Source organism: Sander lucioperca, chromosome 2, assembly GCF_008315115.2.
Source record: "Sander lucioperca isolate FBNREF2018 chromosome 2, SLUC_FBN_1.2, whole genome shotgun sequence".
Lineage (NCBI taxonomy): Eukaryota > Metazoa > Chordata > Actinopteri > Perciformes > Percidae > Sander > Sander lucioperca.
The window spans coordinates 5,024,595-5,049,082 of NC_050174.1; the positions used below are offsets into that span (position 1 = coordinate 5,024,595).

The 24,488-nt window shown below is 39.2% G+C and overlaps 2 protein-coding genes across 5 annotated transcripts; both read right to left on the minus strand.

Annotated features, from left to right (window-relative positions):
* Positions 1-4,305: 4,305 nt before the first annotated feature.
* On the minus strand, positions 4,306-8,634 carry si:dkey-283b1.6 (extensin). Of its 2 annotated transcripts, none has more exons than XM_031305396.2 (4): positions 8,483-8,634; positions 6,292-6,390; positions 5,510-5,792; positions 4,306-5,194 (listed from the first exon to the last, which is right to left on the minus strand). In XM_031305396.2, the coding sequence occupies exons 2-4, from the start codon at positions 6,318-6,320 to the stop codon at positions 5,084-5,086; spliced, it is 423 nt and encodes a 140-aa protein (XP_031161256.1). In that variant the 5' UTR covers positions 6,321-6,390; positions 8,483-8,634; the 3' UTR covers positions 4,306-5,083. The 2 variants fall into 2 exon arrangements, with proteins under 2 accessions (XP_031161256.1, XP_031161255.1); XM_031305395.2 differs by lacking the exon at positions 8,483-8,634 and adding an exon at positions 7,387-7,521.
* A 1,640-nt stretch (positions 8,635-10,274) lies between these two features.
* Positions 10,275-22,666, minus strand: erap1b (endoplasmic reticulum aminopeptidase 1b). 3 transcript variants are annotated; one of them, XR_004105992.2, is made up of 20 exons: positions 22,273-22,363; positions 21,290-21,813; positions 20,732-20,870; positions 20,163-20,297; positions 19,801-19,921; positions 18,997-19,151; positions 18,672-18,785; positions 17,903-18,034; positions 17,544-17,675; positions 17,247-17,330; positions 16,178-16,335; positions 15,528-15,607; positions 15,205-15,388; positions 14,571-14,727; positions 13,568-13,752; positions 13,223-13,384; positions 12,565-12,705; positions 12,182-12,263; positions 11,398-11,699; positions 10,275-11,336 (listed from the first exon to the last, which is right to left on the minus strand). XR_004105992.2 is itself a non-coding variant. In XM_031305394.2 (19 exons), exons 2-19 carry the CDS (start codon positions 21,781-21,783, stop codon positions 11,529-11,531), a joined length of 2,826 nt encoding a protein of 941 aa, XP_031161254.1. In that variant the 5' UTR covers positions 21,784-21,813; positions 22,631-22,666; the 3' UTR covers positions 10,275-11,528. The 3 variants fall into 3 exon arrangements, 2 of the variants coding, with proteins under 2 accessions (XP_031161254.1, XP_031161253.1); XM_031305394.2 differs by lacking the exon at positions 22,273-22,363 and adding an exon at positions 22,631-22,666 and having other exon boundaries at positions 10,275-11,699; XM_031305393.2 differs by having other exon boundaries at positions 10,275-11,699.
* Between the last annotated feature and the right edge of the window lie 1,822 nt (positions 22,667-24,488).

Below are 24,488 nucleotides of genomic sequence, written 5' to 3' on the forward strand. Positions count from 1 at the left end.
ATCATTCAACAGAGAACAGACGTACATACACAAACACATACCTTTAGCAGCTTTCTGGTTCTGACACACTCTTTTCTTTGACCGACATGCTCACATGCACAGACACAAAAACATCCCATCCATTTCTTTTTATATTATCTGTGCTTCACTCCGCCTGTGCAGCCCTCAGGGGGTTTTCTTACTCTAAATCTATTCCAGGATCCCACTTGTCTCTTCCAGAGCAGCAGTATTCAAACGTACAGTACTAGAACTCACTCTGACAACGTGCTACCTTTTCTCAATAACGCCACATCCAAAATTAACTTTTAATCCTGCACTCAAATTTGAATGGTCTCTCTCTCTCTCTGTGTTTCCAGCCCCTGTCAGTTTGTTTGTTTGTCTGTCTGCAGCAGGATTTCAGATTTTTTTGTAGTTTAGTGGAAAGACTGACCTCTTAAACTGCCCACATGTGGGTCATTAATACACATGATTGAGGAGAGGTCATGTATTCCTAAAACCCACAAAACAAGGTTTTAAATTGTAGTCCATGATCACAAATACTTTAAACTAGGGCTGTCAAACGATTCAATTTTCTTAATCGCGATTAATCATTGAATTTCTATAGTTAATCGCAATTAATCGCATGTTTTATCACATGATTAAAATTCTATTATTTTGCATTTCAGAACAGTTTTTAAGTACATAATAACAATGGAAAGCAATTCTTACCAGTGTATCTTGATTGTGAATCCAATGAATGCAAAGAAAATGACTTTATGAACTTGATTTTAAGATTTGTATTTGTTTGTTATATATTTAATCTAGTCACACATTTGAATCTAGAGTCAATATTAGAGTTGGGTATTTTTTGGTTTGGATACCGGTGCTAAAGCGGTTCTTTTAAAACGGTACCGGTGCCTTAACGGTGCCTGAACCGATACTTTTTAAGAAAGTTAAAGAAGAAGGGTACTAAACAGTTGGCGACATTAAAGAATGGCTTGTTTATTGCTCAGGCCATATCGTCAAAATGAAATGTTTAATAATAATGTAATCACTATAACAATAACTTATTTCACTAGTAAATAGCTGTTGAATGACAAAAACAACCATCAGATGGGAAAAGGGCATTTAACAACAACTTTGAATGCACCACGAGGCTGTAAATTACCAGTTTCATTGAACGTACCGTCTGTGTTTTTCCGACAACACCATTTAGCGTTAGCTGTCAGCATTGTAACCGTGTTTAATCCAGCTACTAGCTAGCGGTAGGCTAACGTTAGCTGCTGTCGAGCATAGTGTTAACTAGCATCACGTGCAGTAATGTTTCTGTTGTCTGTAACGTCTGTTTCAGAGCATCAGAGAGAAGTGCAGGCATATCAGTGGCACCAGAATGAGGAACCGAAATCCGCGTTACTATTCCTGCAGCATCAGGATGTGTTACGAGGAAGTACGGCAAAATAGTAGCCTGTTAGGCACGACGCAAAGCAGAGTGAAGTGAAAATAAATCAATAAATGGCGGCATGTGATTAATATGATTAAAAAAAATTAACGCATTATGCTCGGCCCTTAATCGCATTGCGATTAACGCGTTAATGCTGACAGCACTACTTTAAACATAACAAATCCTGCTAAGTTACAGAGACAAGTAAACAAAAGAAAGAAATATGGATAGAACCTCATGCTCTGCAACTGACTAGCTAGCAGTACTTACTGCGCATGTGCGACTCCCAACAAAGATGGTACAGAAGTGAGATGTCTCACTCTGTAGCTAAAACAGAGAGCTCGACACACAGGGTGAAAAGAGGAGCTGCAGCAGTGTGCAGTACAACAAATAAATGGTGTTTTCTGAAAATTAAACCACATACATCTATTCTAGCACAACCTCTAAATACAATTATGAACCTGAAAATGAGCATAATATGAGCACTTTAATAAAAAAGAATGAAGTCTATGTGCAGCCCTTCTTCTTTGGTATGTTAAGCAGGGACCATAACATATCATGGTGAAGGAAGCTCTTAGGTTTGTTTTCTTTAACTTGCAGAGATCTAAAAAACAAAAAAAGTACAACTAACATACCACTTACTCAGGAAGATGGTAAAAAAGGTTTTCAAACAGCTGAATGATTAGCAGGTCTGCTGATTCACTTGAACCTTGAACCTCCTACACTCCATTAGGCTTATATTACTTACTTGCACCATCAACTTTCTAAATCATATTTTCCCACTGATAACCTCTTACATATTTCCAAAGCCAATACTTTTTTGGAGTCGAATGACTGCACGTGCCAAACTATTGAAATCACCAAGCTGTTACATAAATCATATGAGTAGTAAAATACAAATAATTGAAGAGTGGAAGCTATAATCATCTCTAAAGATGTATGCATTGTGGAATATTGTTTCTGTCAACACATTAGACCAAAGAACTATTGACAGACATTAATCCTACACTGAGTGTGGTGTGGGAAAATTTGTGTTTTCTTCTAAAAATCTACTATCAAGCTGCTCTGGGGCAAGACACTTACCTACCAGCTGCAGTGTGGTTGTGCTTAAGGTAAAAAAAAAGAAAAAGGAAAGCGCTTCCTAGACATAATATAAATGAAAATATACACTGACCATGAGTCTACACACATGCACTGCCCTCTAGTGTCTAATTTGCACTATACAATAATACCCTATACTTCTACAGTCCTGCTAGCAAACCAAAACTGTGTGTGCGTGCGTGCGTGCGTGCGTGCGTGCGTGCGTGCGTGTGCGTGTGTGTGTGTGTGTGTGCGGGGAAAAAAGTAAAAAAAAAAAACTGTGAGTTTTCAATATATGGGTAATTAGATTCTGCTGTGGACACTGCCAAGAACCTTGTTCTTTGTTGTTGCTTAAACTCTCATAGAATTAACATAAAATACACACATCACACACACACACACACACACACACACACACACACACACATACTTACTTACACACATACATAGCCTACATACATACCCCTGCACCGTGTAAGTGATAGCATAGCATAGCATAGTATATATACATATATATAACCATAACGTGAGATACAAGGTAATGGAGCCTTTTATACATTGTTGTGTTTCTTTAGAAATAAACAATGGACAAATAGAGTCTTTAAATGCTTCAGATGTAAAGTTATTCGCTGTCAAAGTGAAGCAGGTGATGGCTTGATAGCATCAAAATGGCTCCATAGGAGGTACGCTTCGTGGAGGCTGGCTTACCCCCTTGGCAAGATCACACCACATCCAGTTGCCATTAAACAGAGAGAAATTGACAAGGTCAAGCCCACTTGACATATATAGGATTACAGATCGTGTGTAAATGCCTGGGACAGACATTGGACCATGTGTGGCTGTATGTCAGCCTGTTCACACTAGTGTTATTTATTGTAGACACCTGCCTGTCATATGTACTCTGGCTTTTACTGAACCACTGCAGTATTTTGGCTCTGTTAGAGAAAAAGATATGAGTATATGAAAGGTGATGAATGTATTTCCAGAATTAGATACTAATCAATATTTAGCCATAACTTTAAAAACTAAATGAGATTAGAAGTTAAACCAATCCTGTATTAGCAAAAAAATAAAATATGCCTACCATTTTGGTTGCATTAAGGATGTCTTTGAATGCAACAGTAAGTTAAGTTAGAAAATTGTCTGTTGTAGTATGTCTCTGATTTATGAATCTCCACCAACTAGAAGGCCTCTCCTTGTTACGTTTAGCAGTTTTAAAAGTTAAAAAAAATTGTGATGCATAATGAAGACAAAAAATGCACATAGATGTTAGAATCTTGCGAATTCAGGGTTGACTAAACTTCACTGGATGGTTGAAGAAGTGCCTGGCTAACGTGTGTAGGTCGTACTTTTAGTGCAATAGTGAAATCTGCTGGACTGAAGATAAATGATAAAAATGTAAAAAGTCAGACAGGATCAGACTGTCTGTGCCTAAATGTTAATTTACAACATGTAGTTCAGTTACAGTGCAGTATTTATTGTTTGTTGAAAAACATAAACGCTATGCACATATGATAATATCATCACTATGAACTTGTATACATAGAAATATGGTACAAAATTAAATATATGACATAAAGGTAGATTTCTATATTCAGCCTCTAATTAAAAAAAAACAAAAAACTATACTACAGACATATATTTGGAGTGACACAAATGTGTTGTCATTCTATTCAGGGATCTGTTTGTAGACCAGCTACTATATACTGTTACTATAAATTGTCTACTATATAATTGTGTCTCTCTCTCTCTCTTCTAACTGTATATTATATTACATTATATTAAACACAATAGATAAACTGGTAAAAAGTGGTGAGAAAATTTTTAATGGAAATTCTGCACCCACTCATGATTCAGGAGGCATGAGCCATGACAAAGTGCTTTATAAATGGCCACATAGTGGCACCATTGGATTCACCTTCACATTTGAATTCACATTAATTTCATTAATATCTTTAACGTGATTTTACTAATGAGACATCAGACAGACATGCAAATAAACCAAAAGAAAAACCTCTTTGTTGGAGATAATATCAGGTAGGAAAATTATGTGCATATATCTCATTTTATCAATCATCATACAGAGTCAAATAAAATACAATTTTATTTCTAAGTGTTTTAGTGGCTCAGAGAATGTGCTGTATACTCACGGTGTTGTAGCTTTAAACCTGGTGCCATTTCTGCAACTTTTATCCCCTCTGTGCCATCATCAGCACAGTGTCGGGCGGTGATGGCGCAGTGGATGTGACACATGCCTTTGGTGTGGGGAATCTGGGTTCAATTCCCGCAATTCCCAACCAGTTGCTCCCTGAGCAAGACACTTAACCCCTAGTTGCTCCAGAGGTGTGCAACCTCTGACATATATAGCAACTGTAAGTCGCTTTGGATAAAAGCGTCAGCTAAATGACATGTAAGGTAAGATCATCACATTCATTACCACAATAAAATAAACAAGCTTGATAATAAAATAAAAATAATCTTTGAAACATTATAAACAACAGTGCCAGTTCACTCAAGCCCATGAGGCAGTTCAATAATCAAGTGTGTCCATAACTTCCACACAGGCAGTGTGATGGTCCTGGCTTATTGTTGTGACTGTGTGTGTGGATGAACCATGTCTGTGTGAGGTGGAGGATACACAGGAACATTATACTCTGTGTACGCAGGGGGAAGATCCTCAGGCTTCAATTCCAGCTGAAATACAAAGAAAGAAACGCAAGATTAAAATTCTAAATATCCAGAAATACACATTGAGGTTGACATTATGGTTTTAAAAATGGCGGGGAGCAGGGTGCAGCGGCTCGTAGGCCTACGGCTCCCAACACAGTGCTATGTTTTCCCTACATTTCGTTGCATATGTGCCTGCACATTGTGTCAATGACAATAAAGTTGAATTGAATTGTTATGCATTATTTTTGCATTATATTTGGGGTTTCTGACTAGTAAAGTTTTCAGTAAAGTTTTCAGTAAAGTTTTGTCTGTCATTGAGGGGTTTTGTTGTACTATCACCTCATTATAGGAAGGTGGTGGCCCACAGTAGACATCATTGCTATATTGTGGTGGTGTGGGGAGCTCCTGGCTGTATCGAGGCCTCCTGGGGTGGTCTTCGCTGTCCTGGCGTGACAAACTTCCTTGGAAGGGGATGAAAAATATGGGAGGAGGGCGCGCCTCCTGGTCAGTGCGTCGCCACACCTCCCTCTCTATCTGGTCCTCTCTAAAGCGAAAGCACGCCCTGCAGAAGGTCGTGCAGAACATGATGGAGAGGCCGAAGCCCATAATGCCCAGGAAGATCCTTAAAGAGGTTGAGATGGGTGAGAGGAGGATGAGAAAGATGGAGATGGGGGGGCAAAACAGGGGAAGATGGAGAGAGGCAAGAGAAGAGGCAACGAAAGAAGTATCAATGGGAATGTTTAGCTGTAAAATATGATGAAATATAAGATTTTTTTTAATTTTTTATATATTTGTAACACATTGCTCATGTAACATATAAAACATGACATATGTCCTTACTTGGTGTAAATAAAAGGCTTTATGGTCATTTCCATATTTTGCCACCTTTATCAATTGTGCAAGCTCAGTTTGTGGTAAAGAGAAGAGTAGCCTAAGGACTTTAAATACTTTTCTGTTTCAATGAGGTTAAACATTTTTTTTTGAAAAAATGTTTGATTTTTCAATTGTTGTCAATCTCTGGGTCTCTGGGACCACCCAATGAGGAAGTAAAGCCAATGTCAACAAAAACAGGTTGAATTAATCACCAAAGAAACTTACAGATGAAAAGAAATGTGCCTTACTCTAGAATGGGAATGTAGTCACTTGGCATCCTTAAAGCTCTGTGGATAAACTCCTGATGGACCAAAATGGAAGTGGAGTCAGAAAAACACAGTACAAACCTGAAGGGGAAACAGGCAAAACATTTTGATTTTTCCATCAATTACACATTTTCTTATCTAAAAAAACATGTTATCTCTTATAGCTGCTTAACTTTATAGACTTCATTAGTATTTATTATTTACTTTGCCTTGTAGGACTACTTTATGGTGGGTCATGCCCTGCAACATTTTCCATGTTTTTCTCTTCCTTGAACAACAGGAAAATATACTTTGAACTTAAGACCCATAAATGTAATTGTCCAAGAAACCATAGTCCAAGAATATTGTATTGCCTGTATCTACTTGTAGGCAGAGAGATAAGATAAGATAAGCCTTTATTGTCTCCTACAGGAGAAATTCGTCTTGAGCAGTCGAGAGAACAAAAGTGGCAACGCATGGCACATAAACACACAATAAACATACAGTGAACATGCATAAAACATAAGAATACATTATCTCATCCATCAATGTGTTCAATAAACATTGGATAAACCTCACACAAGGCCCCCCCTACCTTCCCCAACACTCACAGAAGAAAAAGAACCCACTGCACATCCCCCACCTCATATTGCACTTAATTCTACCCAAATTGCACATTTCCCAATGAATCATACTGTGATCAATAACTTATGTATTGCACAAAACCCAATGCACAATTGCACAATGCTGTATCAAATTAAAAAAGTTGCACCAGTGCACTTCCAGATATTGCACATCCTACAACCATAATGGTGAGTACCACAGATTATAGACGTATATAACTACATCTCTCACTGGAAGTTTGTCCTGCAGTAACCTCATAAGGTTTTCCGTCATTCAGCCTACTTACACTGGTTGGTGTTGCATATTATACAAAGATTTTATAATTACAATGTGCTTGGAAACCTGTCAGGTGATCAACAGGAATATTATAGTGTATAAGGAGATCAGAGTCATTGGTATCAAAGTATAAGATGTGGTCTAAATTTGATTTAGCATCAAACTTATTTCAAATTTTTGGGCACCTCAGTAGCTCACCTGGTAGAGCAGGTGCCCATATTTAGACGTTTACTCCTTAATCCAGCGGCCGTAGGTTTGACTCCACCCTGCAGCCCTTTGCTGCTTGTCATTCCCCCTCTCTCTCCCCTTTCATGTCTTCAGCTGTCCTATATAAATAGAGGCCTAAAATGCCCACAAAAAATGTATATATATATTTAAAAGTTTTAAACAGCAAGGCATTATCTCCACCTTGATTATTATGTTTTCAGATGAAGTGGTTAGAAAAATATTCTCCTGTCTCTACGTAAACCATTTAAAATGTATTGTCCCAAGCTGAAAAGAGGGCTGTTCTTAGTTCATGAAAAGTTGATGTCTTGGAGATCCATTGTTTTCAAAGGACAGCAACACAATTATACTGATCAGTTCGGCAATTAGTGGCATACAGTCCCCTCATGCTGTCACCAGTCAGCATGTAGCACACTGAATAACACCCCTGAAAGTATATCACTGCTCATGTCATTTATATCAAATAGAGGTTTGCAAAGCTTCAGATTAACACCCCAAAAAGTGTTCCAGAAACAGTTATTATGTGTCCCCTGCCTCAGGTACCACTAACCTACAGTGAAACCAAGTCACTGTTAACAAGTCGTAACTACATGGTTGCTTAATTTCCTGTCTTCCTGTCAGGGAAACTTTTGGCTCTGTTAACAAAGTTTATCACAGGTTTTGATCGAAGATATGTGGAAACATCAGCTAAACAAAGAAGAAGACAAATGTTGATCAAAATTGACTGAACTTTCTCCTTTTGCCACCTGAACGTTCATAGTGTGGAGCAAGTCCTCAACATGATATTGAATCTGTACTCACAGGGGAACAAACTCTACATATTTCGAGGTGGTCTAACATTGCCACGTTTTATATGCTGAACAGATTATTAAACCAAAGCAAGGTGAGGTCAAAATTCACAACACATGATCAGTGAGCACATTGGAACAGGGGCAAAGTCTGTAAATACTGACTAAACAAATAGACGACTCCTGATTCGTTTGAGATACTTCCTAATGAGGTTAAATTTGATCAGCTTTAGTAATCGAGCAGAAAAATGGAAGCAGAAACACAAAGTTCAGGCTCTTACCTTCAGTCCAGAGACGGCTCCCCTCAGGTGTACGACTGGGAGGGTAAACTCACTGGAGCAGAGTGCCGTTTCTATTGTGGGTGTGCTGATGAGGGGGCAGTGTGTGTGTGTGTGTGTGTGTGTGTGTGTGTGTGTGTGTGTGTGTGTGTGTGTGTGTGTGTGTGTGTGTGTGTGTGTGTGTGCGCGTGCGTGCGTGCGTGTGTGTGTGTGTGTGTGTGCGTATGTGTCTGTGTGTCTGTGTGTGTGGAGGGAAGGGCGAGAGTAGGGAATGGGAAAAGTACGGAAGAGGGAGAGAGACGTACGTGTGTGCATGTGTGGGTGTGGGTGTGTGAGCGTGCGTGTGTGTGGGCGACTATATTAGCCCCTGAAACACCCTCAGTAAATATCAAAAGAGTGTTTAAGCTTGTGCTTAGTATATACACAGGTGAATGAATATATGCTCACATACATAAATGTATGCATGTTTTATCAGTTGGACTGTGTGTTTTATTAGTTTGTGCTAAAAGTCCACCAGTAGAATTTATGGCAGCATTAGAAGATTTAAAGTAACAGCTACCTTTGTCCACAAGGCCTCAGCTGAGAGGTAAGTTATACCCCTTTGACACCTGGGGCTTAACCAGGATTGAACCAGGGTTGACTTTGTGTTTGAAAGGGTTAACCCGCGTTGATTGTCTAGATTAAAACTACTGAAGAGCAGAACACTTCTATAGAGATTAACCAGAAAGAATAAAACTCCTAAAAATACAATGACCTGCATGAGAGAGAAAAGAGACTTAACTTCTGTTTCCCGAAGAAAGCGCACCTATATCTTGAGGTTCCTTTGTGTTTACAAGAGCAAAGAGTCAATACTGGTCCCCTAGAGTCAAAGCAACAGGTGAACCCCTTTTCCATCTTTTATCTCAGACAGCTACCAAAGCACTTTGCCCTACTTTCTTTTTCATTTTTTTTCATTGGTATTTCATTTTTTTTGCTTGCTAATTCACTGTACTGTATTTTAACAAATGTTTGTCATGTGAAGCACTTTGCAACTTTGTCTGTAAAAGGTGTTATATCAAATAAACGTATTCCTCCTAAAATCACATGTGAAAGAATAGGAGGCAGAAGTGAAACGTGTACGTGTGAATCCACGTGATTTTCTTTGACTAAATTTGAGTGTTTTCTTTCATTCAACACAATGTTTTAGAGATCAGTTTTAAAGAGGTTCTCCAGACATTTAATATTGCACTTCCATAAAGTTGGGACACTTGAAAGACTGAGACGAAAAATTATTGTCAGAACTGACATATCCGGAGTTATTGACCCCAGTGTGCATCCTACATTTGCCATAATGCAACTCAACACCAATGTCTTACAAACTCCACCTGTTTGACATGCAGACTTTCTGTTATAAATGTGTAGTCTTTAATCCCAATGTGAGATGACCCCCCCTGATGACATCATCAGGGGTCATTTTCACAGACTCAAGCAAATGTTGTGACAGGTCGAATAGTAGCCTACTCCCCTTGACAAGTAAAGGAATGTAAAAGCATTAAAAATTGGTGGTTTCATTTTAAAGACAAAACTTATCAAGCGTGTGTTCGTGTGACTGAATAGAAACACAGGTAAACCAAATGATTGTAAAATGACCCAACAAACCTAGAAACCTAATCTTTACTGCTGGCAAAGTGTATGACATACTGATCAGAGGAGTGGAAAGGTACAAAGGTAACATCTGCATAACTCCCAACATGTAGGGATCACCAATATTACTAAGATAAAATAATAGAATGCAATACAATCATAGAAATACAAATTGAAATGAAGTCAAAGTACCTTTATTGGTCCAATATTTAATTCACCACATATTGTCCTTTCAAAATAACAGAATTGCTATGAATCCTGCCCTACAGAAGATTTTACAGTTGCATAAAAGTAAGAAGTTGTCTTGAATAAACCAAATACATTTAGCAACACATTACTAATCATAAACTTTATTTTGTCATCTGTATGAGAATTTTAATAATTCAAGTTAAAAATGCTACCAAGAAGGACCAGTGGTGTCAGAAATCATATTCATGTTCCCAGTACTGGAAACCCAAGCAAACTGTATCTGATCTGATCTTACAGCAGTGTGATCTGAAGTTAACTTAAGTCAATTAAGGTTCAACAAACCTTAAAATGGGCAAAAATATTCTAGCAAGTGCATTAGGGTAACTTGTGTTACAAACAATTGTTTCAGAATTCATTCAGGTGTAGGCGTTAAATATTCTTTAAATATCTAATGTGCAGTACATTTTTTTTGTTCAACATTTATTATTTGTACAACACTGTACAGTATGTTGTTGCCTTCTGCAGCGATAATGCAGCACGGATAAAAAAATGAACTTCACAAAAACAGAGACTTCACAAAGGACACACTGCATTCATCTTTAAACATCTTGAAAATTCTAGTAAAACCCCAAACAAACATACAAACACACACAGACAGCTTTGAGCACAAATGTTGTGTAAGTGTCATGACTCCTGCAGAGAGCTTTCATTGTGCTTCTTCCAGAGTTACCTCCTTAAATCTTACTTACTTAAATCTTAAAGACCATTTGAGGGTTCTTAAAGGAAATCTACAATTACTTCGATCTATTTGAACCTGAGGAACACCTCGATTGAACATAACTTAGTTTTTAGACTGTAGTTTACAGAGGTTGCAGAAAATTATTGTTTTGCAAGTCACAAGTAAATTCTAAGTGTTGACGCATAAGTGCCAAGTCATGTCAGTCAGGTTTGGGGTAATTAATAATATGCACTGAGATGACACAGCATCCAAAAGGTTTTTGTTTTTTTATCTTTACGTTTTGGGAGGGTAAGTTAGGACGCTGGTGTAAAAATCAAAGTTGAACTGCAAGGCTGTTTGAATTTTGTTTTTTTAAATATAAAGTCATCAAATTTGTAGTTCCCGTCTGACTCAAGGAGATGCTTCAAGCTTTTTGACTTGCATCCACACCTCTTGGGGTTTCTGCCTTTAGCAACATGATTGTCCAATCTAAACGTTTTTTTTTTGTTTCCTCTGGAGCTATAAATCTTCATGCATGGCTCTGTGGCTGCGTTTGTCCAGCCAGGCCTGCAGCAGAGGAAGGTTGGTGTCCATCCAGCGGATGTTATCCTCGATGGTCTCGTAGCTCTGCCGGATACATCTCATCTCCGAGCCCGATTCCTCAGTCAGAGAGCTGAAGAAGCCTCTCACCTAAGACAGAGTAGGAAGACTTAAAAACATATCCCACATTTTACATGACTTTGAATAATCTGCATTTATGTAATAAACAAGCCTAAAACCCAAAGCAGCCACGTTTGTGTAGTCAGACTGTAAGCAAAATTTAGTTTCTACAATTACTAAGTGACAAATCCAGATACACAAACTGTAATTATCTACGTATAATATCCCTTTGCTGTTGAAAGTAGTAAAAATGTCAAATACAAAACAGTTGTATTTTACAACCAGTGCCAACCAAGTATTTCATAAGAGTTTTTTTTTAATTTCTTCTTAAATTAGGAACAAATTGCAGCAAAAAAGAGGTTAGGTTAGGACACAAGGAAAACAAATGGGACAAAGGCCCAGGAGTGGATACATAAAAAATAAAAAGCCATGTTCTTGGGGCATCAGCACACACTTTCTATAGACAGACAGAAGTAACGGAAGCCCAAATGTCTTGACACAGCCTTCCTTACCTCATCTAACATCTCCCTGGTAGAATACTGGTTGGTCACCCCAGTCACCATGTATGATACGGTGCTAGAGCCCAAGTCAAATCTACAAAGAGAGACAAAGTTCACAATACACAATGTCACTGATTTTTTTTAAATCTTGAAGGTCTAGTAAAACGACAAACTCCCAAAACACCCAACTGTTGGTTTAAATACTGAAATTTAGATGTACTTTAAATATCTACAGGACTTGTCTGACACCAAGTTATTTTAAACTGCAGCTTTAAGTGGATCTTGATTTAAGAAGTATTTTGCTAACATGAAGCATTCTTGGATTAAACAAAATTGCAAAACTTTGGTAAAAATGAAAGAGAAATGCTTAGCATATGCATGATGGGCTGACTGACTTCTTAATCAGGGTGTGCCAGTTGGCTCGGAAGAAGTCCCAGGCCAGTTTGTAGCCACGGGGGTTCTTGCTGACAGAGACGATTACATCTGGGAGGTCCTGAGTCTTCATCACCTCACCGTGGAGGCTCTGCTCCATCATCCTGCAGACAGAAAGATAAAAAATAAGGGAAAGCAGAAAGGTATAGATGTTTTGGTAGTAGTTGGAGAGTATAAAAAGAAAGGGAAACTAAATGCTCGCACTGCTGTGCTATAATGTTCTAGACTTTATCCTTGCAATATTGGACTTATATGCACTACCACCATGACACACACTCTCATAGAGCACCTTACCATGCATACTGAATCACAGGGTCAGTCCCTGCCCTGTCACTGCAAGTGTCTCATGCTTATACATTTCTTAGTACATTCATGTGGATTTTTTATTTAGTATCTTTTCTTTTATTGTCCATATTATTCATGTGGATTTGTTATTTTATCATCCTGTTTGTGATGTATGTGTATGATGTCTTTACGTTACTAGGACCTTGAATTTCATCTCTCTCTCTCTCTCTCTCTCTCTCTCTCTCTCTATATATATATATATATATATATATATATATATATATATATATATATATATATATATATCTCTATCTATCTATCTATCTATCTACACACCACTGTAGCTTGTCCTGTAGTGGGCTGACGGCCATTGCAGTCTTCATGCGGCTCTTTACAGACATTTGCATCGAATGGCGGTACTTCTCAAACAGGAAGTCCCACCCCTCGGGTGTTCGAGCTCCAATCACAAACACAGCCATGGTGATGTCAACAGGGAGGCTAAAAACAGAGAAGGCTTTCAGTTCAGTATCAACTATCTGAAAACTTTGAATCTGATTTTAAACTTTTAAAGTGGTTATAAATACTGAAAACTCAGCTCTGAATACAGGCAGTATTTGTGAGAAAGAATCGCAAACAAATATGTAAAGGGAAATGTTGGTGTGCTATTTCATGACCACTGACCTCATAGTGCCGTCAGAGTCCCTCCAGCTGTTAAAGAGCTGGGTGGCTTTGGTCACACAGGGAGCATAGTTCCTGACACATCCAAAGAGCAGCAGGTAGCTCCTCAGCATTCGCTCAGACACTGATCCAGAGTCAGTCCACTCCTGCCGATCAATCAGCCCCCGGAACAGATCCACAATGTAGTCCTGAGAAACACATGCAGTCAGTATATAAAGCAGTTTTTACAACAAACAAATATGAAGACATGACTTTAGAATCTGTTAACTTGTGATTGGCATTTGTCATTTTTCTTTGGACATTTTACATACAAAACAATCAATGAGTTAATCAAAGAATGTTGAAATAATTGTCAGTTTCAGTCCTAAATCTATCCTTAAACATTATATTTTTAAATCTAAACTATTATCATTCACAAGAGAAAATAACTATGGTTTCAACTATATGCTTCCTGAATGTGTAGTATTCTGGTTCTATGCATGAGAGCAATGCTTTGTTTGAACAAGGAGCACTCTGCTTATACAACATGTGCACAGTCCATTGTTCTTCAGGTTTTTTTAGTACTTACTGTATGCAAGGAACTATGACTCAGTGTATATGTTTCTTGCTACACAGAAGTGTTCCTTGTGGAGTTTTTGACCTCGAATAGCACAATGTTTTGGGAGTCCCCTTTTTTTTTGGACACACATGCACATTCCTGCCAATGGTTTCACAATATTTCACTGGACCACATGTAGCGGTAATGAAAAAAAACACAGCAATGTGGTAGCAAAAGCTCTTACTACCTTGTACCAACTGGGGTGTTTAAATAGACATTTTGGAATTATCACATTCATAGACAAGTTTGAATGTCCCAAAAACCATTTGAAGCAGTTTGATGACACGTACCTGGTATTAAATTAAAGTATCAACTTTGAAGACGGACTGGTATGCAAGATTGTTTATGAATTTCCTGACATACATGGAATATGTTTTGTGACGTGCCATGAATGCTGCCTTCACTAACCTTCATCTGGTTCTCCAGAGCAGCCATGTCTCTCTTCTCCATCAGTTTGTAGAGAGGTACGAGTTCTCCAAAGCCCTGAGTCACAGCCATGATCTCAGTCTCTCTGGACAGGTACAGAGACAGCTCCAGAGCCGTGTCCAGCCTCACCTTCTCTGTACTGTAACACACATGAAAGGCTTCAAATCAACACCATGCTGCACTTTTGTCCATTTTGGCCAACATTTAATTGTAGGCTAGCCTGACGTCGTCACACTCAGATTCTAGTCAGAATATGAGTCTGATACTGCTCCATTGGGCTGTGATTATGGGGCGTGTTTCAACCGAACCAGGAAAGAAAATGCCTCTGCACTCAATTGGATAGACCTACAACCAATCAGAGCAACGGAGTATGTGACGTATGTTGAGCAACGCATAGTTGTCAACAGAACTCAATTGCACGCACGCTGGAAGAAGTAGAAGAAGAATGAGAGTAAACGATCTTTGCCGGTGTAAAAATAATTTAAGGATACACGGAGTACTTACCAACATGATCATCATTTTTGAGAGAAATAGTAAAGGTGAATGCATATACGAACAAGTTCTCCGTTTAGGATTATTATTATATTTTTTATTATTTTCCGATCTTTAAACAGACCTGACCAGCTGGAAGACGTTGTGGATGAGGCTGGCGCGGTCGTTGCTGCTCAGGGCTGTGTGATTGTGTTGCAGCAGTTTGATAATGGAGTTCCACCCGTCGCCTGCGTAGTGGACCATGTAGTAGCCGCTCATGTCCACATTGAACTTCACCCAGTCCACCTCCTCCGGCAGGTACAGGACATCTGCATGGAGGAGGAGTAAAGACAAGCTTTGCAGTGAAAAGGAATTGTAGAATTAAACTTTTATGAACAATATGTGGATAAATGATAATAAATATAGCAATATAAAAAACCACCTCATCACACTGAGCAACACACTCACCAGTCTTTGTCTTAAGCAGGAAGCGGTGGATGGTGTTGGAGGCGCTGGTCATGTAGGTCAGTGGGATCTGCCACAGGAACCTAACAACACACAACAATCATTTAAAAAATACAAATTATGGGGCGCCCAGAAAGCTCAGTTGGTAGAGCGGGCGCCCATATATAGAGGTTTTAATCCTCAATGCAGCGGGCCCGGGTTCGACTCCAACCTGTGGCCCTTTGCTGCATGTCATTCCCCCTTTCATTTCTTCAGCTGTCCTGTCAATAAAGGCCTAAAAATGCCCCAAAAATAATCTTAAAAATACAAATTATGAATACAATGTAACAATTACTGAAACTATAGCAAGTGAAGTTGAAACACTTTACTGCATGCTTTAAATGCAGCTACACTTTACATCCCAAAAAGGAACCGTTTAGAAAACTGCAGTTTTGCTTTTTTAGAAGTCAGAAGTTGCAACCAATAATGTAGCAATTTGGCAATAAATTGATATATTTTTGCACAGTGTGTGCAGTATTTAGAAATTCCTTCCTTTGTCACAATCTGGTGGTCGTATAGAGAATGACACCGTGGCTTTAAAGTATGACTGATGATGCACACTCGCGTTATCTGCCAATTAATCTCAAATAATCTGGCTTCATTTGACATGTTACCCTTCAGTGAGGGAGTAGTCGTCTGTCTTCAGGTAACGCTCCTGACTGAGCCGGACCTCCCGACCTCTGACCTCCACAGTGACCAGCGGGAAGCCCTCCTGCAGCGTCCAGGTGTCCATGATGGCCCTGACATCCAGCTCATCACCGGAGTACCATTTCTGCGTATGCACACACACACATCACACATTTAGATGCACAATAAATGATTTAAATTCATAAATAGTGACTGATTTGGGGCACAGCTACATGAGAGTACTATAGCAACATTTGAGAAATACAGAAATACTGAATTTGAGTTCTTAGCAGCAAAGTATCATGTATGTAAAATATTAAAAAGATTTCTGCTGGGAACCATAAAATTGGAATGCATGAAATTCCACTAATTTTCCACTAATTTCAAGGTCCAGTGTTAATGCGTTTAGTTGTTCATTATCAAAATCTGTGCTGCCCATTCACAAACTTGTCCTTTTTCATGAATATTTACCACCACCATCAATTCCAAGTATTCCTTTTGGCTTGAAATTTTACATTTGCATTTGCATGAACTGGGGTAGACGCTCCATATTCATGCGCCATCTTGAAATACGTTAGCCGGTAAGGGAAATACAGGACATACAGGACATACTGCTCCGCCTTTTGCGTTTTCGCTGTCACATGATAAACTCACAGGTGCTGCTAATGCTGCTAATGGGTATCGTAGCTTCCCGGCCCCGGCAAGTTTGAAGAAGGAAATGTGGAGGACCACACATATTCAAAATCCAAATTTCAGGAACAGGAGTCTTCTTCTTCGCCCAGAATAAGAAAAAGGATATTGAAAAGAGCAAGAGATCGGCTTTTTGAAGCGTGAAGGCTAGCGTAGCTGTAATACGTACTTTGAACTGCGTGGTGCGAGAGAGTTGATTGCGATATGTGATCTCAACGCTAGATGGGAGAAATTCCTACACATTGGACCTTTAATAAAAAAAAGAATATAAAACTGGCTGACCTTAATGTTATTATATTCACTTGAGTGTGTTTGCTCAGTCAAGTGCTTTGTTGAACCTGGTTGCTACAAAGCATGAACACTTACAGAGGCTCCAGACTGGAGGTCGCGCTTGGAGCAGAATTCTTTGTGTTTCATCCGGCCTTCGTCCAGATCATCTGAGTTGCAGATCTGGTGGGGTGACGCACAAAACTTTAGCAGAGAATCATAACCGTGCCAACATGGACACACTTAGCCTTAAATCCCAAACACACTTGGTCCCATATGATGCGTCATTCCCTCCACAAAAACTTGTATATGGCGAACAATAACAACACTTGTTTTAAGCTCTAATGTTAACGTTACATCAACCATTGTGATGTATCCCTCAACCACTTCACTCACATTAGTTAGGCTCTCCCACAGGTGGCTGTTGACAGTGTTTTGGTAGCTGTAGCGCTTGAGGTATCGGATGATGCCAATCTCAAAGGCTTCAGGAGTCAGGAAATCCCGCAGCATATTCAGAATACATGCTCCCTTTAAAAAAAGTAAAAAAAGGAAACAGGCATGCTGTAAATGAACAATCCAAATACTTTGTTGGGTGATTAATTGATTTTTTTTGTTTCGACTGCACAGTCTGGGTTCAGGAATAACTCATTTATGCAAATCATGATTTATGCTCAGATAATCGTTTGCACAGTTCCACTACACAGCACAAATGCATCAACACCACATGGTTGGTCCTCTGACAGAACGAGGCTGACCTTGTCATATGAAACGTCGTCGAACATCTCCTGGATCTGCGTGGGGTTTTCCACGGGTGTGGAGACGGGGTGAGAGGAGCTGAGGGAGTCTACCTCCATGGCCTCAAAACATTTCCCCAGGAAGACGTCGTCCTGGGAGAAAGAGAGAGGACGGAGAAAATGTGAGAGTGGAAGGAGGAGATAAGATGATGATCAGATGGATGTGTATGCTCTGACTGGCGACCGCTAATTCACATGTTCTCTAAAGGCCGTTTTATGGTTCTGCGGAGGCTCCACGCAGAGCTTTCGCCGTAGCCTACGTAAGTGGCCTGAAGTTTATACTTGTGCGCTGGTGTGCGCGTCGAGCCGGCATCTGTGTGTGGGGAGTGTGTTAGAGCGAGAGAGAAGTGAGAGAGTGACGGCGATTAGCTTTGGAGCGAGTACTGACTCTAGAGTCATAGTGAGAGAAACAAAGTGTCTCCCCTGTGTTTTCTGACCAAGGTGGGCAATCTTTAGCAGGAAAAGTTAACCCTCTTCTTGATTTCATGTTGTTTATGGAGAAGGAGAACCAGGAAATGAGTCAGGGGAAATGCAACGCTACCAAGCCACGGCCGAGAGACGTGCGTCGCTGCGACGTGTAGTTACATTTTTCGAGAGGTGCATGTCAGGCTACGGCGTAAGGTCCGGTATAGACGCAGAGGGGTCTGCGGGGGTACGCCGTCGATTCGATGCAGAAGCATATAACGGCCTTAAGTAAGATACAAGTCAGGCCGCTGGACTCAGCTCTCACCACTTGCAGCTCTGGGTAGGTGATGTCGAGAGAAATAAATTCCATGAACTTGGCGAAACCCTCATTGAGCCACAGGTCATTCCACCACTCCATCGTCACCAGGTTCCCAAACCACTGGACAGGAAGAAGTACAGATTTGTGTGCAAGAACAGTATTTAGCATACAAATGCATCTTCAGAAGTTCAGATCTGTAACTACTGCACATGCTGACACTTAGTCTCAGCTTGTAGCACGAGACAGTGGCTTCCAACTTCAACCCTCTCCTCATAAAAGCAATTTTTCACCAATTATTTCTATCTTTCAAAAAAAGTTGCAGGCCAGCTACCTGGTGGGCGAGCTCATGGGCGATGACTTTGGTGATACCCAGTTTGTCTGAAGCTGAGGACTTGTCAGGGTCGAAGAGGAGGCCCGTCTCTCTGTAGGTGGTCAGCCCCCAGTTCTCCATCGCCCCTGACTGGAAGTCAGGGATAGCAGCCAGGTCTGCAGGGAACAACAAGCACATAAATACAACTACATATGGTACATTCACGTCACCCGCAGTTCCAACTAGTTGTTTCTTCAATTGTGCTCTGAAACTACTACTATACACAAATACTTTTTTAGATGTTTTATACATATTGCTGTTTTAATGTCTTAAAAAACTTTTCCTACAACTTCTCTGTTCATTTAAGAGTGGACACATGTTTTATCTATTCAGGGCAAAGAGCACTTTTGCATTAACATAAATAAGCTGTTTGGTCAAAGTGACCTCACACCAAGCTGTAGGACATGAGATAAGATGGGATCCTGGATGTCTGCACAAAGGACAGACATTCGCCATGCAAACCACACAATTTCCATAGACAATTGAGAGATCCCAAACAGACACAGAATCGTGACTTTGACACACTTTTTTCAATGGTTTACAGAGGTAGACAGGTGGTTATTTATGCTGATTCTATGGCAAGTCCTTTCTTAAACTGAGTCCAGTAAAAATGTGTACATTATAACATAAAGCTCTGACTACCTCAGTCAGCTCTTTGAAAGTTTAAACAGCAAACTTAATTTTTACAAAATAAATACTGCATAACTGGAAATATTGCTACCCCAGTTGCTTAATAACATTGTAATAACAAGCACTGCCACTGACCCTGTTTGGGAAGCGGGTAAGGAATATCAAAATAGTCCTCGTAAAAGTCCAACAGCTCGACGGCAGCATCCAGCGCAAAAGCTGTCTGGTTGATCTTCTCAGCTACAGCGTAGACTGAAATCTGACGGTAATCACAGGAAAGAGCAAACTCCTCAGTATTAATGTTACAGCAATAATATGGTAAGTTTTATCAATGGATGCATGGTTGTTACATGACCATTCAAAATGTATACTGTATATACTGTTGAACATGTCTCTCTAAAATTCTGTAAATTAAAAAAGGTTACAAATATTTTTAAGTTTGCAATTTCTGAGTGAGAGAACTAAATGACTGCGTGGCCAGCGTCTGTTGTCCTCCTCACCTGGACACCATGCCGGGTGGTCTTGCTCACAGACAGGAAGTCAGACACAATGTAGGCCACCAGGTAAGTGCTCATTTTTACAGTGGTGTCAAAGTGATCCTCAAGCAAACCGCTTGGCAACTCCACTGTTTTTACCTGAGAAACAGAAGTGTGTAGGGATAAAAATGGAGAAAAGAAAGGAGAGGTCAACAGGTCAATAACAGACAGTGTACGGTGAATAAAATTAAGCTCAGCGTTAGTTCATGCAAGACACGGAAGTCATACGCCCGATAATTGAATTAACATTCCGACATTCAGACACACACCAATCACAGCCATTCTCACATCAAGGCGGTCATTTTAAATGTGTTAAACTGTATTTACATTTGTTGCAATAAATGGTTAAATCTAAACAGTGTTCCTGACTGAAGTACCTTTTTAAAAATTAGACTTGACTATCTAGTATCTAGTACTAGTACTGTCTAGTGCGTTTCATTATTGAAGGTTGAAGGCAAACTCGATTCTGTCTACCACTTCTTATAATTCCTCACTTGAACTTTACAAACTGATATTGCTATGTTCAAGTGTACCTTGGGCATATTGGATATGGTTATGTGGCGTGGCTCTCGTATAATCCGTATGGTGAACTTGGCTTTGAAGGCGGGCTCATCAAAACAGGGGAAGGCTCCACGAGCAAAGGTGGCTTCAAACTGCGTGGATGCCATAACCCTAATAATGTAAATAAATAAAAGTTAAATAAAAGTAAGATTATGTTTAACACAACATGCTGTAGCAAGATTAAAATGATGATTAAAGCTGCTATATGTAGCATTTTCAAAATCAATTCATCATTGGCAAATTTGTTGTAGCCTATAATCACCATAAACAAATGACATCTTCATTAACATTACTGATAGCATCTGTCTCTCTTACTTGTGATACTGCTGGTAGTGCTGGTTCTCAAAATCATCAAATCAGCAGTATCCCATGATATCCAATCAAAAGCAATTTGAAAACGCCGCCAATATTATGGTCTCATTTTAATGCTTGTACATATAAATCCCAAATTAAGTGCTACTAATTCAGTGGTGATACAATGCTACATACAACTCCCTTTAAAAGAAACAAATAAGTACTTGTGCTCTTACCGGACTTCCCCACTGCTGGTGCGGTAGCTGCTCTTGTAGAAACCGTGAAAGCTGTCAGATAAGTTGGCAGCGAACCTCAGCTGAACTTCATACCTCCTACCTTTGGTCAGCACCGAGTCCGAGAGCAGGGCGAGCTGATGGAAACGGGGATACTCCAACACCTGGAGAGGCCTCACACCCTCAGGAGCAAGGAGCAACACATTGGATATCTGCATCTGCTTGGCATGGAGAATAATGATGCTGGTGTCTTCATGCACGTCCAGCTGGATACGAACAACGCCAGTGAAGTGGAGGGTAGTCAGGTTGGGGTGGATGGTCAAATCATAGTGGAAGGGGGAGATGGTTTTAGGAAGTCTCATGCGGTCCCAGGGGAATGGCTGGCCGTTGGTGGCTATGGGGACATCCTTGGCCTGACCATGGCCTGGCAGCTGTGCTCCTGATGAGGGAGGAAAGGCAACCAACAGCAGCAGCAGCAGGACAGGTGCTGCTAACATGGTGACAATGAAAGCAGGAAATCCTCCCACCTGTAATCATACAAATGCATGATTATGTTCAGAAAAAAAGCTTTACTGTATATTTTTTTCAAATGTTATTTGAATAACAAAATGAACTGTTGATACAGATATCTTAACGAACAGCCTTCACTGACTTTATTGTCCATGAAAGATTTAGCATCACACTATTGGGTGTCACATTTTAATATGTATCTCACTTTTCTAAACACTCTGTGTTGCATAGTTTATCAACTATTAACTACTGCCACGCAAACGCACAGTGAATAAGATAACGACAACGGACACACGTGAGATGGAAGTGCAACACTTTCGATTTCACACAAATGTCCATTTGTATGGCCGCGATTCACATATCCCTATCGTAAAATAAAATGTAACCAAAAATGATGCGTTATATCGTCTATGAGCTTCCATTCTCAAGAGTAACCATTTGGATAATGTAGCTTGTAAAAAAAATGGTCAACTTACCGTGTCGTCGCGCACCGTATTACCACAAATAATTCAAGAGTGAAAGTGAAACAGATGAAGGAAGAGTTGCATGCTGGGAGAAACCACAGGAAATATCAGTTATGGTCATTTAGTGACCTGCAGGACTGTAGATTCGACGTAAAATGTTTTTGTTTTTGTTTTTCAGAACGTATTTTCATGTCTGCAGCTGACAGACAGTCCAGGAAGTGTTCTTGTTTATTATAAAGACATTCGGCCCGCATTAACATACGCCAACACATTTTCTAAACATTACTGTTAGCTATTAGTCCAGCATGGTTAAAAATGCGTGCCAAACAAGAGCAACAATATATTACAGTAGGAAATAGAAGGAAACTACCTTGAACAGGAAGTTCCGTGTTGTTGTGGTCTGTAATGATATATTTCACCACTAGAGTGTGCGTTGCTTTCATAAACGGTCATTTCTGTTTCTTTTTGCTTCCTGCAATTTTATATCTGATGAAGGTCGAATGTGGTATAAACACATTTTACGGTACTAGCTAAAATTATTTGAATTGAGGTGAATAAACTCAACTGCCAATTATTTGTTATTTTTCCAATAGCAGGATTTATTGCAAAATTAGTCAAAAGTTTTCTTCTAAACTCAACTGTCCCATAATCACACCTATGCACAGTGAGCATCAGCAAAACACACATACTGTCTGTGATTGATACTAAATACTCTGTATCCAAAGCATACTGACTGACTGATTAAAAAGTCTGTTGTAAAAATGTGTACAAAAGATTTCTACAAGATAAAAAAATAAATAAAACTCTTCATAAATTCCACGACTTTAAAAGGACCCTGAAGCCAAGTCATATGATGAGGAACTTAGGTAACGCGTTACTTGAAGGTTTCTACATAAGAGTGACATGACACTGTCATGAACACATGACACTGTCATGACACGACACATGAACCCTAACTATAACTTACTAAAAGAAGCGTTATGTCATAAACATTTATGACTTGTTTATAATGTTTATGACACAGTGTCATGTCACTCTTTTGGAGATACCTTCAAGTAAAGTGTAACTGGAACTTGTACTGAAGATAGAAATTTACAATAAAAAAGACACAGAGGAATGTGAGTTTAAAGGTTTACATGACAACATAGCAAACTATTAACACTGTCTTACACTTACTTACTTGACTATTTTAATTAATGCATATTACTCGAGTAAAAAACAACAACAACTGAATAACAAATGCAACTCTTGTCATGATGTTGTTCTCAAAATAAAACGGTTTAAAAAAGGTTTACAGTCCCAAAACATTTTCTAAATCAGTCCAAAACATCCTGGAATAACTACACTGAACTGATTTGATTCTTTCAAGATTATTTTTCAAAGCACCAAACTAGAAACTAGAAAGTCGGAGGCATACTGTATGCCGCCCTAACAAAGATTGTGTACATGTGGCATTGGTATACAGAATGAAAGATGTAATATGTTCTAAGATCCATGAATATTTCAGCAACTCAAATTATCTTAGTTCTTTATTTATTGGCACAGACAAGTCTTAGTTGGTTTGCATACATTGCCTGAAAGAGTACTTAAACTAAACTATGTTAGGTATTTGTACTTATGTGCTGACAAAATTGTAGTTAATGTACATACAATATTGTTGGAACATGATGTTTATATTTGATGGTATAAAGTTATTTTATATGTTTATTTTGTTATAATTAAGTCAATAAACTAACTGACTATTAATATGATGGGGAACAGTCTTCATCATGTCAAAACCCATTGCCCCATATTTAAGTGCTAAGACATGATCACGTTTTCTTCTGTTCAAAGTATTAGGAAGCCAATAAGAGGACTTCTTAATGTTGCTTTTCAGCAATTTATTCAGTTTAATCTAATCCATTTAGCTTTGTTAAAACATGTCAAGTCTTTCATCCTTAATCCTTTGTTGACTTTTGCATCCTGAAGAAGTCCAGAAATCACTTTTCAAATCATAATCTTCCTTTAGAAACTTGTGAGGATATAAGGTTGGAACAAAATGAATGAGGCATTGCTGAAAATTACCTCACATGAATTCATGAATTTCATATTATATTACACACACACACACACACACACACACACACACACACACACACACACACACACACACACACACATAGACAAAGGGATAAAGTCCATCCCATCTGCAAACATTGATAAGTAAACTTTACAATGAGCATGTATCT